This window comes from Arvicanthis niloticus, chromosome 22 (assembly GCF_011762505.2).
Source record: "Arvicanthis niloticus isolate mArvNil1 chromosome 22, mArvNil1.pat.X, whole genome shotgun sequence".
Taxonomy (NCBI): domain Eukaryota; kingdom Metazoa; phylum Chordata; class Mammalia; order Rodentia; family Muridae; genus Arvicanthis; species Arvicanthis niloticus.
The window spans coordinates 29,954,848-29,969,105 of record NC_133429.1 but is presented as its reverse complement, the minus strand read 5'-3'; the positions used below and the strand labels follow the sequence as shown (position 1 = coordinate 29,969,105).

Sequence of the window (14,258 nt, the reverse complement as noted above, 5' to 3'; positions counted from 1 at the left end):
ATATGTAAAGATTAGACATAGTGGGTTATAAGTAGCATAACAAATATTCTATTGATTATAAATTATTTTTAAAGTAATATTCTTATGCAATATGGTTTGGTGTTAAGTATTAGTATTTGAAATTAATTGAAGCAGATTCTGTGATTTTAATTAATGTAATAATGCTTTCCCCGTAATGTATATCCTCTATTATCTACATTTTAGTACCAATATATAGATAGTAACTTATATGGAGATAATTTAGTAAAAATTTAAGAACCAAATCAAAAAATTTTCATTATCTCTCAGTGACATATGTGTTACGAATAATTCAAAAATTTAAAACATCAAGCATGCCATTCCAGAGAACGCCACACTTGACTATCCATCACTTCTCTTTTGTGTTGAGTGTCTGAGAGGAATATCAGAGTTACTCTACTGAAAAATAAAAGCTCATTCTTGGGTCCCTGGGCTCAGTCCAATGGTTGGCTGTATTTAAATTGGACTGAGCCTGGAGACCCCATTGGAAGAGTTAAGGGGAAGAGCTGAAGGAGTTGAACAGGATTGCAACCCCATAGGAAGAACAACAATATATACTAACGGGACCCCTCAGAGCTCCCAGGGACTAAACCACCAATCAAAGAGTACATACATGGGTCCCTGGCTCCCGCTACATATGTAGCAGAAAACTGCCTTATCTGGCTTGAGTGGGAGGAGAGGCACTTAGTCCTGGTGGAGGCTCAATGCCCCAGAGAAGGGGGATACTAGAGAGGTGAGGTGGGAGTGGGGGTGTGGGGGAAGCACCCTCTTAGAGAGGCAAAGGGGACGCGGATGGAGTGGGAGTTTGTGGAGGGCAGATGGGAAGGGGGGTTAACATTTGAAATGTAAACAAATAAAATTACTAAAACCAAAAAAGCTCGTTCTTCCTTTCAAACTTTCCTCCTTTCCCAGAGCTCCCATTTTTCGATTGATTTGTTCTCATCGTTCAACTCACTCAGTCCCAAGGCCTAGGAATACTCATTTCTCCTTCCTTTTGTCAAGCATTCTAAGTCCCACGTGAGGTAATCCTGTCACCTCCCCTTCAAGACATATTCGGGGTCTGACAGCTTCTTTTCCCTTCTGCTATCATCTGAGTCCATGTCGCTGGAGCCTTTTGCATCAGGATGCTACAAAGCCTGCTCACTACTTGCCCCTATCCACCTTGTCTCCCCTTAGGTAGTGGTGGAAAAGCTGCGGGAGCCTGACATCCCTCTGCTTGTGCAAAAACCCTAACAATACATCGCAATCATGCACACAATCTGGCCTGCAGCTCTCAGAGTTTTCCTCCTGCTGGCCAATCCTTGCTCCTTGTTATTTTACAAAGAAATGAAGCATCATCTCATCACGGGCACTTTAATCATGGTTTCCTCCATCAGAGATATTCCTCCTTGAAAATGTTTACACAACATTTCCTTGTTGTGTAAACATCCTTCCCTTATCTTTATCAGGAACTTAATATCTTTTTATTTAATATGTCATTATCTATGACACCTTCTTTCATTCCTCCCTTACTTTTTCCTACATCAATGGTTGCATTTTGTGTGTGTGTGTGTGTGTGTGTGTGTGTGTGTGCATGAATGTTCACTGTACATGTCGCTTGTGCATGTGAATACCAGGGGAGGGAGCCAGATCTCCCGGAACTGAACGGAAAGAAGGTAGTAAGAAACCCTGTGGGTGTTGGGAAGAAAATCAAGGATTTGTATGGGAATGGCAAGTTCTTTTAACCATGGGGTCCTCTCTCCAGCCTCTACTTTAATTATGTCTTTATTGTAAATATCCTTCTTTAATATAAATTGCACGGAGAAAACATCTATTTCTTGTTTATTATAGTTTTGGCACCTCACATATTATCCAAAGTAGCAAGTGCTCTTTACATATTAATCAAACATTTTACTAATTTTACATATTTAGTAATAACTGGGTTGACTAAGCACTTGTTAATTTTATATTTAAGTTGAATAGTGCTGTAAATTTTCATGAGCCACATGATTTTGAAAAATCATTATCATTCTTTTTATGTCCTCTTAATAAAGGTATTGAAGGTATACATGGGCAGGCATGCTTGAGAAGACTTCCAGAACTATTCGCCGCGTTGATCTTTCATAGTTTTAAGTATAATTTGCTCTTATTACTTTCCAATAAATTTCCTTAAAAATATGAGCTTTAGCATATACTGATTCACCAACAGTGGGCTTGTTCTCAGCAAACTAAAGTGTTGTAGGGCTCCTAGTAAGAACACACGGTTGTCACAATATATTGCTACTTTACTCCATGTATTAATGCCACTGTGTTGGATGACATTACAGAAAGCACCAATTTTCATTATGCATGATATAAATTAAGTTCAATTAATTATATAAATCCATTAAGTAAGCTTGCTTATTTAAAACAGTTTTTAATTAAAGCCTACATGCTAAAGAATGTGTTTACTGCTTTCTAGATACTTAAGTAAATACATACACAAACTTTCTTAGGAACTGAACCATAAATATAAAGTATAGACCATATATAGGGAAATTCCTAGGATGACGTGAGCATACAATTGTCTTTGCCTCAGTAAAATTTTCTATGCAGAGCCAGAGTACTTTTCTGTAAACCATTTCAGAGTGGGTTGTGCAGTCAAGTTGGAAATGAAAATTAATCAAAATTCTTGTCCTTTCCCTTTGTGAAATGATGCCCCCCCCCCCCCAGAATCAACATGAAGTTCAGCTCATTAACTGTGAGTTCAATGATCTCAATGCTGTCATCACGTGGCTGAACTCCACAGGCTGCATTGTAATGTTTGTAATTTTTCCCTTTACTTTTTAGTTCCCAGTGTCCCCACAAATATAGCCTTTTCTAACGTCCAGTCGACTAGTGCAACAATAACATGGATAAAACCTGATACCATCCTTGGATACTTCCAAAATTACAAGATAACGACTCAGCTTCGTTCTCAGAAGTGCAGAGAATGGGAACCTGAAGGATGCATTGAACATGAGAAAGTTCAATACCTCTATGGAGCAAACCAAACAGAAGAAACAGTACATGGGCTAAAGAAGTTTCGATGGTATAGATTCCAAGTGGCTGCTAGCACCAACGCTGGGTACAGCAATGCCTCCGATTGGATTTCTACACAAACTCTGCCTGGCCGTGAGTATTGTCTATTTATACTGCTTTCTGTTATGCTGTCTCTATGGTAGTGATTTCTATTCCACTGTGTACAGATTCAGCAAAGGTAAAAATAAGTTAGTATGCAAATAAACTTGTGCAATAGCACCTTTATTTTTTATTTAAATGTATGGAAATTTAAATTTCAGTGATTATTAGGAATGTTTTTGTAACTCTAAGTACTGTGTCAACATCTTAAAGTCTTATATAACAACAAAGAATTATGGGAACATTTTCTTGTGGAATATCAGAAAGCCATATTGATAGATATATGCGGCCCTTAATTGATGTCTATACATTCACTTCACGGATACTGGTCTTGCTGTTTTTAAGTAGAATTATTGAGTTCAGACCCACACAAACATACATAACACCCACCCTGTATTTGTGTTGACCCTAATGGATGTGAGATTTGGGGGAAAATAAATATTAAGTGTCTGATACCCACCTTAAGATATGGAAAAGTAAATACAAGAATACAAAGAAGCATAATCTCTTACAATAATATTTATAGGTCAGGACTTTTATACTCAGGAAAACATTCTTAAAATGCTGTTTTTTAATTGTTGGGTATACATAAACATTGCTCATGAACTTAACTTTTATATTTTAAAATACCTGGCCATATTTAAGTAAATAATTTTTTTTATTTATCCTGAATCCTATCTTCATAGAAATGTGCAAATTTCCATGAAATGTAACTTACTTACGAGTCAAATTCTGAATGCCAGATTTATAGAGATGTTCTCTGAAAAGCCATCTTTGCCCCGGTCCCAGCACTTTAGAGTAGACATAGTGGCCAAAACCAACACTACTCAATGTAATATGCCTTTTGTCTTAATTACTGTATACACAGGAATAAAATTCCTAATCAAAGCAACTTAAGGAAGAAGAGACTTATTTTTTTCTTACGGTTCCACAACGATATAGTCACTATCAGGGGGAAGGAATGGTAGCAGGCATTGGGGTCCACCAATACCTGGACACATTGTATTTGCAATGAAGCAAGAACTGGATGTAGGCCAGACTATAAGACCTTAAGACTGGCCCTCTAGTGATGTATTCCCCCCAGAAAGCCTCCTTCCAACAAAGGTTCCACAACCTTCCTAAGAAGTGTCAGCTGCTGAGATGAAGTATTCAAACATGAACCTGTCAGGGACAATTTATATTACAACACAATGCCCTCTAAATACAGAATTTATAGTGTTATCACTCTTTCTTGATCAAAGCTCTTACTCAGGGATGCCTTTCAAATTTCCCCAAAGAATTTTGTTACTAGCAGACAAACAGACAGGAACACACACACACACACACACACACACACACACACACACACACACACTTTTTAGTGACAAGTAGACTCTCTTGCGGGCCTTTATAGATAATGGAATAAGCTTTTATCTAGAGTCTTTGTCAGATCTCCTGAACGTATCTCTTGTTACAGTTTCCTGGAGTGCCTGGCGTCATTTTTTGTCATAGTGATTAACAAATGTTGTTTGGTGTAATTCTATACTTGACGTAGAATCCCCACACTCAGCTTTCAACACATTGCTTATCCAAGTCCTTTTCCTTAATACTTTGGCTTCTGTTTCTGGAAGATTTTCCATTTAGCTCTTTTAATTTTTTTTCTGTGCTTCTGTCAGTCCTTTCCTAGACTATCTTGCTTATTTTCATTTCTGTTTTATTAATTCTAAATGTTGTAATACCCAGAAATTTATACTTGTCTTTCTCTTTAATGTTGCGTAGCTTCCAAGAGCCCTTAATTTGCCTTCTTATGTCCTATGGCTTTAACTTATATATTGATTATCTTCAATTCACTATTTATAGTCCCAAAAGCTCCCAGGTTCTGAAGATCTGTATATTTATGTGATTGATTGCTTTAGGTCAGTGTGTGTGATAAACCTCTCCAAATAAGTATAAACACCAAATCTCCCAATCTTCTTCTTTCTTACCTTGGGATATGCTATTATTGATTTGCTAGCAGAAAATGGAAATTTATATAGTGCTCTTTTCCCCTCACAACTGTTCATAATTAATTTCAATGAAGTGCACTAACTTGACTGACCTCCTGAGCTATGAGACCGACTATTTAATCTTAACATAGGTGACGTGTAACCACTCCTCTTGACCTTTTCCTCCCACTCACAGTACAGTATTTTTACTGCAAAAACCTCCCTGTTTGTTTCAGATGAAATGTTATGCTTTGTCTTTTATAGCATGAACAGAAAGAAATGCTTATATAGCCTTCTACTTAATGATTTGTGCATGGAATTATTCACAACAACTCAATTAAAAGTAGCCATGCAGTTTTTTTTTAAATATTACACTGAATGAAAATTACCTAGTTATTTTAAAACTATCACTTGTTGATTGTTACCATATCTTTATATATCTGGTATGATTTCTGGTAACAGTAGATACTCTATAGGCATTACCTAACTAAATAAAATCTGACTGAATAAACTATAGGGAAAAAATTGTTTTCCAATGCAGGTGATAGTATGCCAGTGCTAAAAGACACACACACACACACACACACACACACACACACACACACACACACACACACATCACAAATGAGAAATGTGGGAACAAATTAGATCCGGTTAACATTTAGTCAAGAATAATATTTATTTTAAATGGCATGAGATGAGAACAAATTGCTGTTCCTTTTTATTTAATTTGTGAGAATTTCATACACAAGCACTCTATTTACATCATTTTTGCTTTTTCTGCTCTCTCCAACTCCTCCAGGGTCCTGTCTGCCTTTCAAATTCATGGCCTCTCCCATAATTATTGTTTCATACACACCACTGACACACACACCCACTGACTGTTTACTGTTGTTCTTATGTATATATGCTCAGGGTTGACCACTTGGGATTAGATATCCTATCAAAAAGCTTATCTCTGAAGAAAACTGATTCTCTCTTTCTCTTTGAGCAACCTATAGCTCTTCATTTAGAAGTGACGCCTTAAGGAATGTCCGCATCTTCATTGGCATACCAACTGGTTGTCTTTATGAAAGTCTTGCTTAGGAACCATAAGAGATTTTATTGGTATAGCTTTCCTATGACATCTACACAACTATATCTCATAGAAGAATCCTGGTCCTCTGGTTCTTTCAATGTTTCCAAACCGCCTTCTGTGGTATTCCCTGAGCCTTAGGTATAGGCTTGCATTATAAATTTAACTAAGTGAGGTGGGTCACCTATTCTTTGCATTTTGGACAGTTGTGGTTCCTGTGATAATCTCCATCTGCTGCAAAAAGAAACTTCTGGGCTGAGGGGTGAGACAGAGCTAACTATGGATATAAGGAGAAGTATTCAGAATACTGTTAGAACTTCTATTGGTTTAAAATAATGGCACAAGTAGGTTTTCCTCTCAGGTCTCTGACCTCTCACAATAAAATTGAAAGCATAAAGAAATTGACACACACACACACACACACACACACACACACACACACACACACACACACACACACATATATATATATATATATATATATATATATATATATATATATATATATAAACATTTGAATGGAAGGTGCTTCAGCCGATAGCAGTAGGTAAACTCACAAATTACATATTGATAGAAAGTAGGACAGTCAACTCAAAAGAATCAATTTTAAAGACCCAGAAACTATGTTATTGGAAAGATTACTACAGTGATTAATGTTGGCTGATACAAGATAACTGAATGATAGGAATAGTGGAAAATTAGCAGAGAATATGAATTATCTAAAGCAGATACCTCTGGCCCAGCTCCAGAGTCCTCTTAGGTTTGGTTAAAACAGTAAGGTTCAATCTTTTTAAGTGAAGATGCTTAGGTTTTTACTTGTAGCTAATTTTTAGAACTTAATCTATGTCATCTGGATGTATATCCCAAACACCTCATATCTGGCCTGGTCAGTTGCAATGTTTGGTTAGAATACGCCTGTCTCTGACTGTCTACTTCTATGAAGGGTTGCATCTGCATCTTGTGAGCCACTTGCTCAGGAAAGGCCTGCTTCTGCTGCTCATGCTATCAAGAAGTATTCTCTCTAAATGTGCTGAATCTTGCAGACGTTTAGGACTACTGTTGAATTTGTTTAGTTAGAATAGAAAATATATCACATCGATTCAGAATGTGGCAAATAAAACTAAAATGTTGGATTCTTAACATTTTTTGTGCTTAAGAGTTTCTAGTTGAATGCTATTATTTCATACACCACTTACTGTCACTTCCTACCTATTAAGACTTTCTCACAATATTAAGTTTTCAGAAACACATGCAAACAATTACATTCGGTTTGAGTTAAGGAAAAAGAGTATAGGTACTTTCAACCTCTCCTGATGTGTGTGTGTGTGTGTATAAAACACATGTATGTGACATATGATATATCATATATATAATATATAAAACGAAAACATATTATGTGTATTATATATCTATTACAAATACAACTGCTACATGTGTCATACATACATACATGAAATAACATTAAAAATAAACATTAGAGCAGTCTGATAAAAATCTTCGAGAATAGTTGTATTTTAAGTAGTGAATTGAATCAAGCTTGGGACTAGATAATTTTTGTATATTATCATTTATATACCAAAAGTTATATATGTGTATGTAAATTTCATCTTTGTGAAAATACATTATATCCTTAGCATTCGTAACATCTGTAGCCTTTAAAATGAAGAGTCCTTTGTGAGTAGGAATAATAATAAATAATAAATTAATTCTTTAAATTATGACAATGGCTTCTTTACTTATCCCTTATTTGAAGGAGTATGTTAACTTTTGATCTAACAGAAGAACATTTTTAATGATAAATATATTTTAATTTCTGAATTACATATATGTCCAGTAAAATAAAATTTTATAACTTGTATGAATTCAGGAAGAACCTGATTTTGTTTTATATAAAAGACTAAAAGGTACTACATATATTATGCATATATAGTCATGTATAATTAATATATGTGTACAGGTATTACATGTATGCTTTATGGTGAAATAACATTTAAAATGAAGAGGAATTTGAGGTAGATACACTGGTACAAACTTTTAACCCCAGCATATGTGAAACAAAGGCAGGTGGATCTCCTCTGTGAGTATGAAACCAGACTGTCTACACAGTAAACTCCAGGACAATCAGCACTTTATATTGAGACACAGGCAACCAGAAAAACAAACAATAAAAACAAATTACAATGGCCAAAACAAAAATCTCTTATACAGCAGTAAAGCTTTCAGCACATAAATAATGCTTAGATTTCTATATATCAAAAAAACTAATAAACATTTTATAAAAATGGATAACGTGGATAAAAATAATTCATGTTTTATATTACTATAATTGGAAAATGGTATGCTGTTTTGTGATATAACTTTAGACCCACTATTTTGCTATTTCATGGCATAACTTAAAAACAAAATATTTAACTGAATTCGAGGAAAAGAAACCCCAAGTAACAATACAAAAATCAGTGTTTCAAATGAGTATGTGTTTTGTTCTAACTGTGGCAAAGAGTGCCTAAGCACTTATTGATCCAACATCTTACTAACATTTAGAGGTCTTAAGAAAGAGATAGCGCTTTTTCATTAGTCTGAAATTAAAATTTTCAGAATCTGTATAACAAAAAAATTGTCAAAATATTAATCACAAGTGGGAGCTTGTTTATATCATAAGAAAATGTTATTATTGAATCTCTATGTGCTCATAAAGAACAGGGCAGAAGCTCTTTGGAGCTGAGTTAGAATGCAAGCTGAGAGCTAAACTGTCTTTCTCTCTGAATGTGAATTCACAAATCTAAACCATAGCGAACCAAGGAAACAATACTGAGCCAATTCAAGCTAAGGCTTCTTTCTCCCTGGTACTCTGATCTCCATAACTGAAGGAAACATGTTTTCTCCTTAAACCATCACTACAGTAATAACATCTCTATTTCATTCTGTGTATGTATAGGCACACTATATATCCTTTTTTTTTTCTAATTATCCATATCCTAAATTTGAGTTGTGGCATAAAAATCTGTTCAATCTTTGTGCTCTTCAATAGGCCTTCATAATAGTAAGGAAAGATTCAACGTTAAGGAAGTGTGGGTGTGAAATTAGTTTGGATTGAAATGGGAATCGTATAATGTGCATCTCCTATAGACCACCAGGAAAGAGAGACTGCAAGGACGGAAAATTCCTGGGGTAGCGCTCAGGTTGTGAAAACCACAGGATACCATACTCATGAGGAATTTTAACTACCCAAACATCTGTGAGGTTAAAAAAAAATTCAACAAAACATGCCTCGTCAAAGAAGTTTCTAAGGAATGTAAATTCACAAACTCAAAAGAAGAAATGACAAGGAGAGGGCAGAGCACACCTTAATGTGGTGGAAGCAAATTGTGAATGGATTCCCATGTATTTACTTTTCTGAATTAAGTTGTAAGCCGTGTTAGAGCAACACAAATAGGAAGACACAATGCCCCACTACTGGTCTTTTCCTCCTTTTTGTTTCCTGGTTCAACATATTAAACAACTGATTACCTAGTTGTTGCACATGGCAGCCAAGGAATCATTCTCAATTCATACTTTTGGCTGTTCTCAGTCTCCGTGAGTCATTACTGAGACCAGTGGACTTTTCTGTTAAAATCTTTCTTGTCTTTGTATTTAAATTTCTTCAGTGAAGTCTCTAAAGACATTTGTCATATTTATCTTCTAGATCAGTACAAAACACACTTGAATTATCTGGCCTGTTTTCTATTTTTTTTCATATTTTTATTGGTTATTTTATTTATTTACATTTCAAATGTTATCCGCCTTCCCAGTTTCCCCTCCACAAACCCCCTTTCTCATCCCCCATCCCCAGCTTCAATGAGGGTGCTCCCCCTCTCACCCCCAACCCCCCATCCTCACCCATCCACTCCTGCCTTGGCACCCTAGCATTCTGCAGGGACCAAGAGTGGAGTCGAGCCTGTTTTCTAATTTTAACCACACCATTTCTCTTTCAAAATCTTTTTGATGTTCTTGTTTGCCTATATGTAAAACATATCTTTCAGTAATTAGAGTACCATTTATGTTTTATGCCCCACACAGTTTCATTTTCTCTCTCTCTCTCTCTCTCTCTCTCTCTCTCGGTCTCTCACTCTGAAAAATAAAACCCAAAGAATAAAAATCAAAACAAACAAGCAAGCAAAACCAAAGCCAAATATATTTAATAAAACAAACAAATGCTTAAAAACAAAAGGCATATGGAGTCTGTTTTGTGTTGGCCATGTATTTGGTAATAGGGTCTGCCCTGGAGTATACTTGGTATACCAGTCTATAACAGTATATAAATATACTGATTCTTTATTAGAGAAAACTGATTTTCCTTCTAGCAGTATAAACTACAAATAGCTTCTTGGTTAGGTGTGGGACTTCATAAAATTCCTCTTCTTCTTGCTGAGACTCTTTTGTGGTTTGAACATGTGCAGGTCTTGTGCATTCTCTCCCCGACTGAGTTCATACGTGCATCAGCCCTGTAGTGTCTGGATTGCATATTTTTCTTGGTGGCATCCATCTCTGAGTCTTCAAATCTTTTGAATTCCTCTGAGCTTTGAGGTGAAGCATTTGGTCTCATTTAGGATTGAGTCCCCCAAAGTCTCCCAGTCTCTGTCCACTGTCCACTTGTAGGTCTCTCTTAACTTTTGTCTATGGCAAGAAGCTTGTCTAATTAGAGTTGAGTGGTGCCCTGACCTGTGGATACAGCGTTATGCTGCTATGATACATTTTATTGCTATGATCCTTTAGCTTAATAGCAGTAGTAGATTTTTCTGGAGTACTCCTGACCTGTCTAGTCTCAGATTCTTTGTCACTTTAGCCATGTCCCACATGAGTTCCATCTTATGGACTGAGCCTTAAATAAAATGCAAACATGATTGGTTACTTTCATAACGTTTGAGCAATTGTTGCATTAGTATTGTATGGGCTGGTCTATGTTGTAAGCTGCAGGCTTTATAGCTGGGTGATAATTAATTTTCTCAGTACAGCTGGGTAATTGAAATAAAAGCTATATGTCCCATTGTTCAGAACAACAGTAGCAGCAGGACTGTTAAGGCATGGTCATGTAATGTACTGACATAGGCGTAAAGACTGAAGACTTGTACATATATGTACTTTGTTCATCTGTAACATTGAGCCTGCAGCCTCATACCTTTATGGGACTGGGAAACTCTTCTGGGTGAAATAAAAGTACCATTAGACAAATACTGGCTTGTACACATGAAATTTTAGCACCTGAGAAGTGAAGGCAGGAGATAGTGAGTTTGACCTCCGTCCAGTCCCCATACTGGTTTCAAATAAGCCTGAAATACACAAGGAGACATTTTGCCGGGCGGTGGTGGCGCACGCCTTTAATCCCAGCACTTGGGAGGCAGAGGCAGGCGGATTTCTGAGTTCGAGGCCAGCCTGGTCTACAGAGTGAGTTCCAGGACAGCCAGGGCTACACAGAGAAACCCTGTCTCGAAAAACCAAAAAAAAAAACAAAACAAAAACAAAAAACAAGGAGACATTTTGATGAAAAGGAAGGGGGTGGGGAGAAAGGCATCACAGTAACAGTATAGAAATTATCAAAAGTAGAATAATACTAAATATTACATGGGGCATCTACCAAAATAATAATTGAAAAGAAAAACCACAAGGTTATAAAATAAACTATTAAAAAAACATTCAAACATACTGTCAGGAAAAAAAAGATCTTTATGGATTACTAAGCAATGTTTTCAGAATATAAACAAAAATAATTTTTAAAAATCTCATAGGTATGAACAAATTACCTGCCTTTCTCTACAACATTAAAAATAAAAGTGACATGAAATTATAAGAAATGTTACCGTGTGATAGTATAAATTCTAACTAATTGGTCTAAGAAAGATCTGAATTTAGTTATCCATACTTTTAACAACTAATCCATGCATCTCTAATTAAAGGATGAGGCTTTTCTTAACACACATAGCTTTGGAAGTGTTTTAACCCCTTGTTTTTGAATTTTCTTTGGTGATACACAAATGATTATATTGCCCAAACTATCCCTGTGAACAAATGAACAACGGAGCAAAAGAACTATGTTTCCTTTAGCGCTAAAGTTGTAGTCTTACTTGAATAATTTTGCATTGCTGATATGTATCTTTCCAAGACAGAATGAAATCGGGTACATTTTCTTATGCTTTCATGGAACAGGAGACTAGAGGAAGCAGTGACATCAGTAAGATTACTACATAGTTTAAGAACTAAGATAGTTAGACTGTAATGTAGAGCAGTCTTTAAAGCTGCTGTACTCAGAGGCATGAATCCCTAAGTAGATCGCTAGCTTCCAATTCCTGCACAACTATCACCCCAGCCTATCACAACTATCACCTCCCAGGAGTGGCAAGCAGCTAATCAAGCCCTATTTCCATCATTGTTACTACATTACCAAAAGTATGTTGACATGAGAAAGCAATGCTAATTAAATATTTTACAACAAATAACCATCCTGGGTGCATATTAATTAATGGTGCCCTTCCTCCAGGGTTCAATTCATTTAGTTTGAAGGATGGCATCGGTGGTTGTTTCTTTTAGGACTATTATGGGTGATATGGAGGGTGCTAGCCTAGAGCCAGTATTTTGCAAAGTAATTTTGTAAATATGATACAATTCTAGAAAAGGTTATCTTGTTTTCTAAATCACTAGTACAATACCGGAGTATTTTCATTCATCTGGTAGAGCTAGCGTTAGAATGAGATCTGTTTGTAGTTTGTATTTCTGTCATTTCTTTTCTTTTGTAAACTGGTCTGTAATGATAACAGATAACCCTTTTAAGAATTAAATGAGATAATTATATAATAAAGTCTAATAGCATGAACATCCATTAATCATGCTTACTGCATTTACTATACCATATGGTGTGATTTGACAAATTCTTAGGTTCACAGTATCTGCTTTTCATGGTGCTACCTTGTTGTGAATAACTATAGAGCAAGATTAAGGTCTGTAAAATGGTATGGAATGTTCTCCATACTAATAGTGTTATTCTATTCTGGCCAAGGAAATCCTGGGCTCGATGGAAAGACAATGAGTTATCACACACATGGGACAACTGGAAAGAGGCATGTAGTAAGATGTTCTTACTGCATTACGTTGCAAGTATAATACTGTGCTTCTTTTGATACCGCAGATCCTTTAAGATGCAAAGACAACTAGATTTTCTCTAGTCTCTAGAGCAGCGGTTCTCAATCTTCCTAATGCTGAGACCCTTTAATACAGTTCCTCATGTTCTTGTGACCCCCACTCATAAGCTTATTTTATTGCTACCTAATAACTGTAATTTTTCTGCTGTTTTGAATCATAATGTAAATAACTGATGTGTAGGACATCTGATATGGGACCCCTGTGGGTTCAAGACCCACTGCTCTAGAGACACCTGAAGCACAAAGCTAATTCTTCTAGGTCACAATGCTAAAGATTGTCAATACCTTTGCAACAGAAAAGTCATAGACCCCGTCACTTAGAGATGGTATTTGTTAGGAATCTGATGATCCAGCATGCCAGATTCTGAACTAGCACAAACTCCCTAGGAGACATTTTAAAATAAAGTTTAAACTGAACTTGAATGAAAACTGACATATAGAAAATTTAAATTATATTGCACAGAATTCCAGATTTCTTACCTTGTGAGCTGCTGTCACATCTTATTTTTATTTAATACTTATACTTTTAGGGAATTCGTGCATACAGTGATAAACTTAAAACTACAACTTAGCACTTACTATAATGTTTTCAACATTAATTGACGACAACATTCTGTACAAGTCTTTGAATGAGACACAGTAGGTAGCATGCTATCAAACACACCAAAACATATTGGTTCTTAGGGTGGTTCAGGCTTGGGAGAAGTCAAATTTTTATATGGACTGGGCAAAATGATGGTCTATCCAGACTCACCTTTCAGCTAACACACTTAGCATGGAGACACAGATGGATGGGAAAGATGACCCTGACCCACATAAGACCCGCATTCCTGTGCAAGGATAGAAGCATGACAATCAGGAAATGATGGTTGTTAGTTACAGAAAATGCATTAT

At 36.1% G+C, this 14,258-nt stretch overlaps 1 protein-coding gene across 1 annotated transcript in view; it reads left to right on the top strand.

Annotated features, from left to right (window-relative positions):
• Ptprq (protein tyrosine phosphatase receptor type Q) overlaps window positions 1-14,258 on the top strand; it is a 195,447-nt gene that overhangs the window by 110,030 nt on the left and 71,159 nt on the right. The window contains exon 26 of the mRNA XM_076920158.1: window positions 2,827-3,150. Within this exon, the coding sequence (XP_076776273.1) occupies window positions 2,827-3,150 (324 nt within the window). The remainder of the gene's footprint in view (window positions 1-2,826; window positions 3,151-14,258) is intronic.